Source organism: Malus sylvestris, chromosome 5 (genome assembly GCF_916048215.2).
Source record: "Malus sylvestris chromosome 5, drMalSylv7.2, whole genome shotgun sequence".
Classification (NCBI taxonomy): Eukaryota; Viridiplantae; Streptophyta; class Magnoliopsida; order Rosales; family Rosaceae; genus Malus; species Malus sylvestris.
The window spans coordinates 9,326,624-9,327,824 of record NC_062264.1 but is presented as its reverse complement, the minus strand read 5'-3'; the positions used below and the strand labels follow the sequence as shown (position 1 = coordinate 9,327,824).

The 1,201-nt window shown below is 33.1% G+C and overlaps 1 protein-coding gene across 1 annotated transcript; it reads left to right on the top strand.

Annotated features, from left to right (window-relative positions):
* On the top strand, window positions 1-877 carry LOC126621039 (uncharacterized). The gene is made up of 2 exons (XM_050289401.1): window positions 1-379; window positions 467-877. Exons 1-2 carry the CDS (start codon window positions 149-151, stop codon window positions 575-577), a joined length of 342 nt encoding a protein of 113 aa, XP_050145358.1. The 5' UTR covers window positions 1-148; the 3' UTR covers window positions 578-877.
* The last annotated feature ends 324 nt before the right edge of the window (window positions 878-1,201 follow it).

Sequence of the window (1,201 nt, the reverse complement as noted above, 5' to 3'; positions counted from 1 at the left end):
TACAGTCAGCATGCGCTCAAACCTTCCAATTAATTGCGCATTGATGACGCATTTTGCGCGACGAATATTTTCGTCGCACAAAGGTGTCCTAGTGCTATATAAACACAGTTTCAGAGCCCGAGTTTTCAAAAACTTTTTTGTTTAAAAAATGATGGTCGATTTTGGAGAAGGTTCTGGCAAAAAAAAAAAACTTGTAGTGCAAATAGAGAGGTATCGACGAAAGCAAGTGCCATACTTTGAAGGCAAAAATTTGGATGAGGCGTACACCGAATTTAAGCATGACATTGGGAATTTGGTGCGAAGGGATTGTTCTGCAAAGTTTGAGTCTTGGAAAAAAGTCCCTGAGGAGTTGAAGAAGTCCATGCTGGGAGAGTTATCGGTAGGTTTGGTGAATAATGAACAATTATTTTTGTTAAAACATAATATTTTTTAAATTACTAATTTGTTGTTACATGCATTAATGTAGGTTCATTGGGATGTTGATGAAACTGATGTGAAGCAATGGATTTATGTGGATGGGATTTTCAAGCAAAGTTTTTGGCAGTGGAAGTTTGATGTGTTGCAGGCAGAGGATTAAAGTTGATGAGGGTTGTTTTTTTTTTTTTTAATAGGATTTTGTGGACTTTATATTTATTTTAATGAATAAATATATGTTATGTGGATGAGTTTTAATATTTGCATTAATTATCATTTCTATTTGGGATAGTAAATTAGTTTTGTTAATTAATTTAATGTTTAATTAGGTTTGAGTTTTTTATTTATAATAAAATAAAATTTTAGAATATATACAAATAAAAAATAAAATAGAAAAAAAATTAAAAACTATGCATTGCGTGACGATACATTCATTCATCGCGCATTGTGTTGAAAAGAATAAATTGTAAAGTGAAGGACATAAAATAAATAAATAGTAAACTTGCGTGACGAATACTTAATTTTTCGTCGCGCAAATGTCATTTGTGCGACTAACACCATCTTCGTTGCGCAATGGTGTTCGCGCAACGAAACAGGTATTCGTCACGCAAAATTGTTTGTCCAAAAGTGAACTTTTTAATCTGGATTTAGCCATGTGCAGAGGCAAACTGCAAAAAAAATTGCAGATTGTGCCTCTGTACCCATCCTTTCGATTTTGCTCAATCCATCGTCCGTCATTTTCATTTTCTCTCAATTTCATCATCTAATACTCCCTCCATTTTCTTCT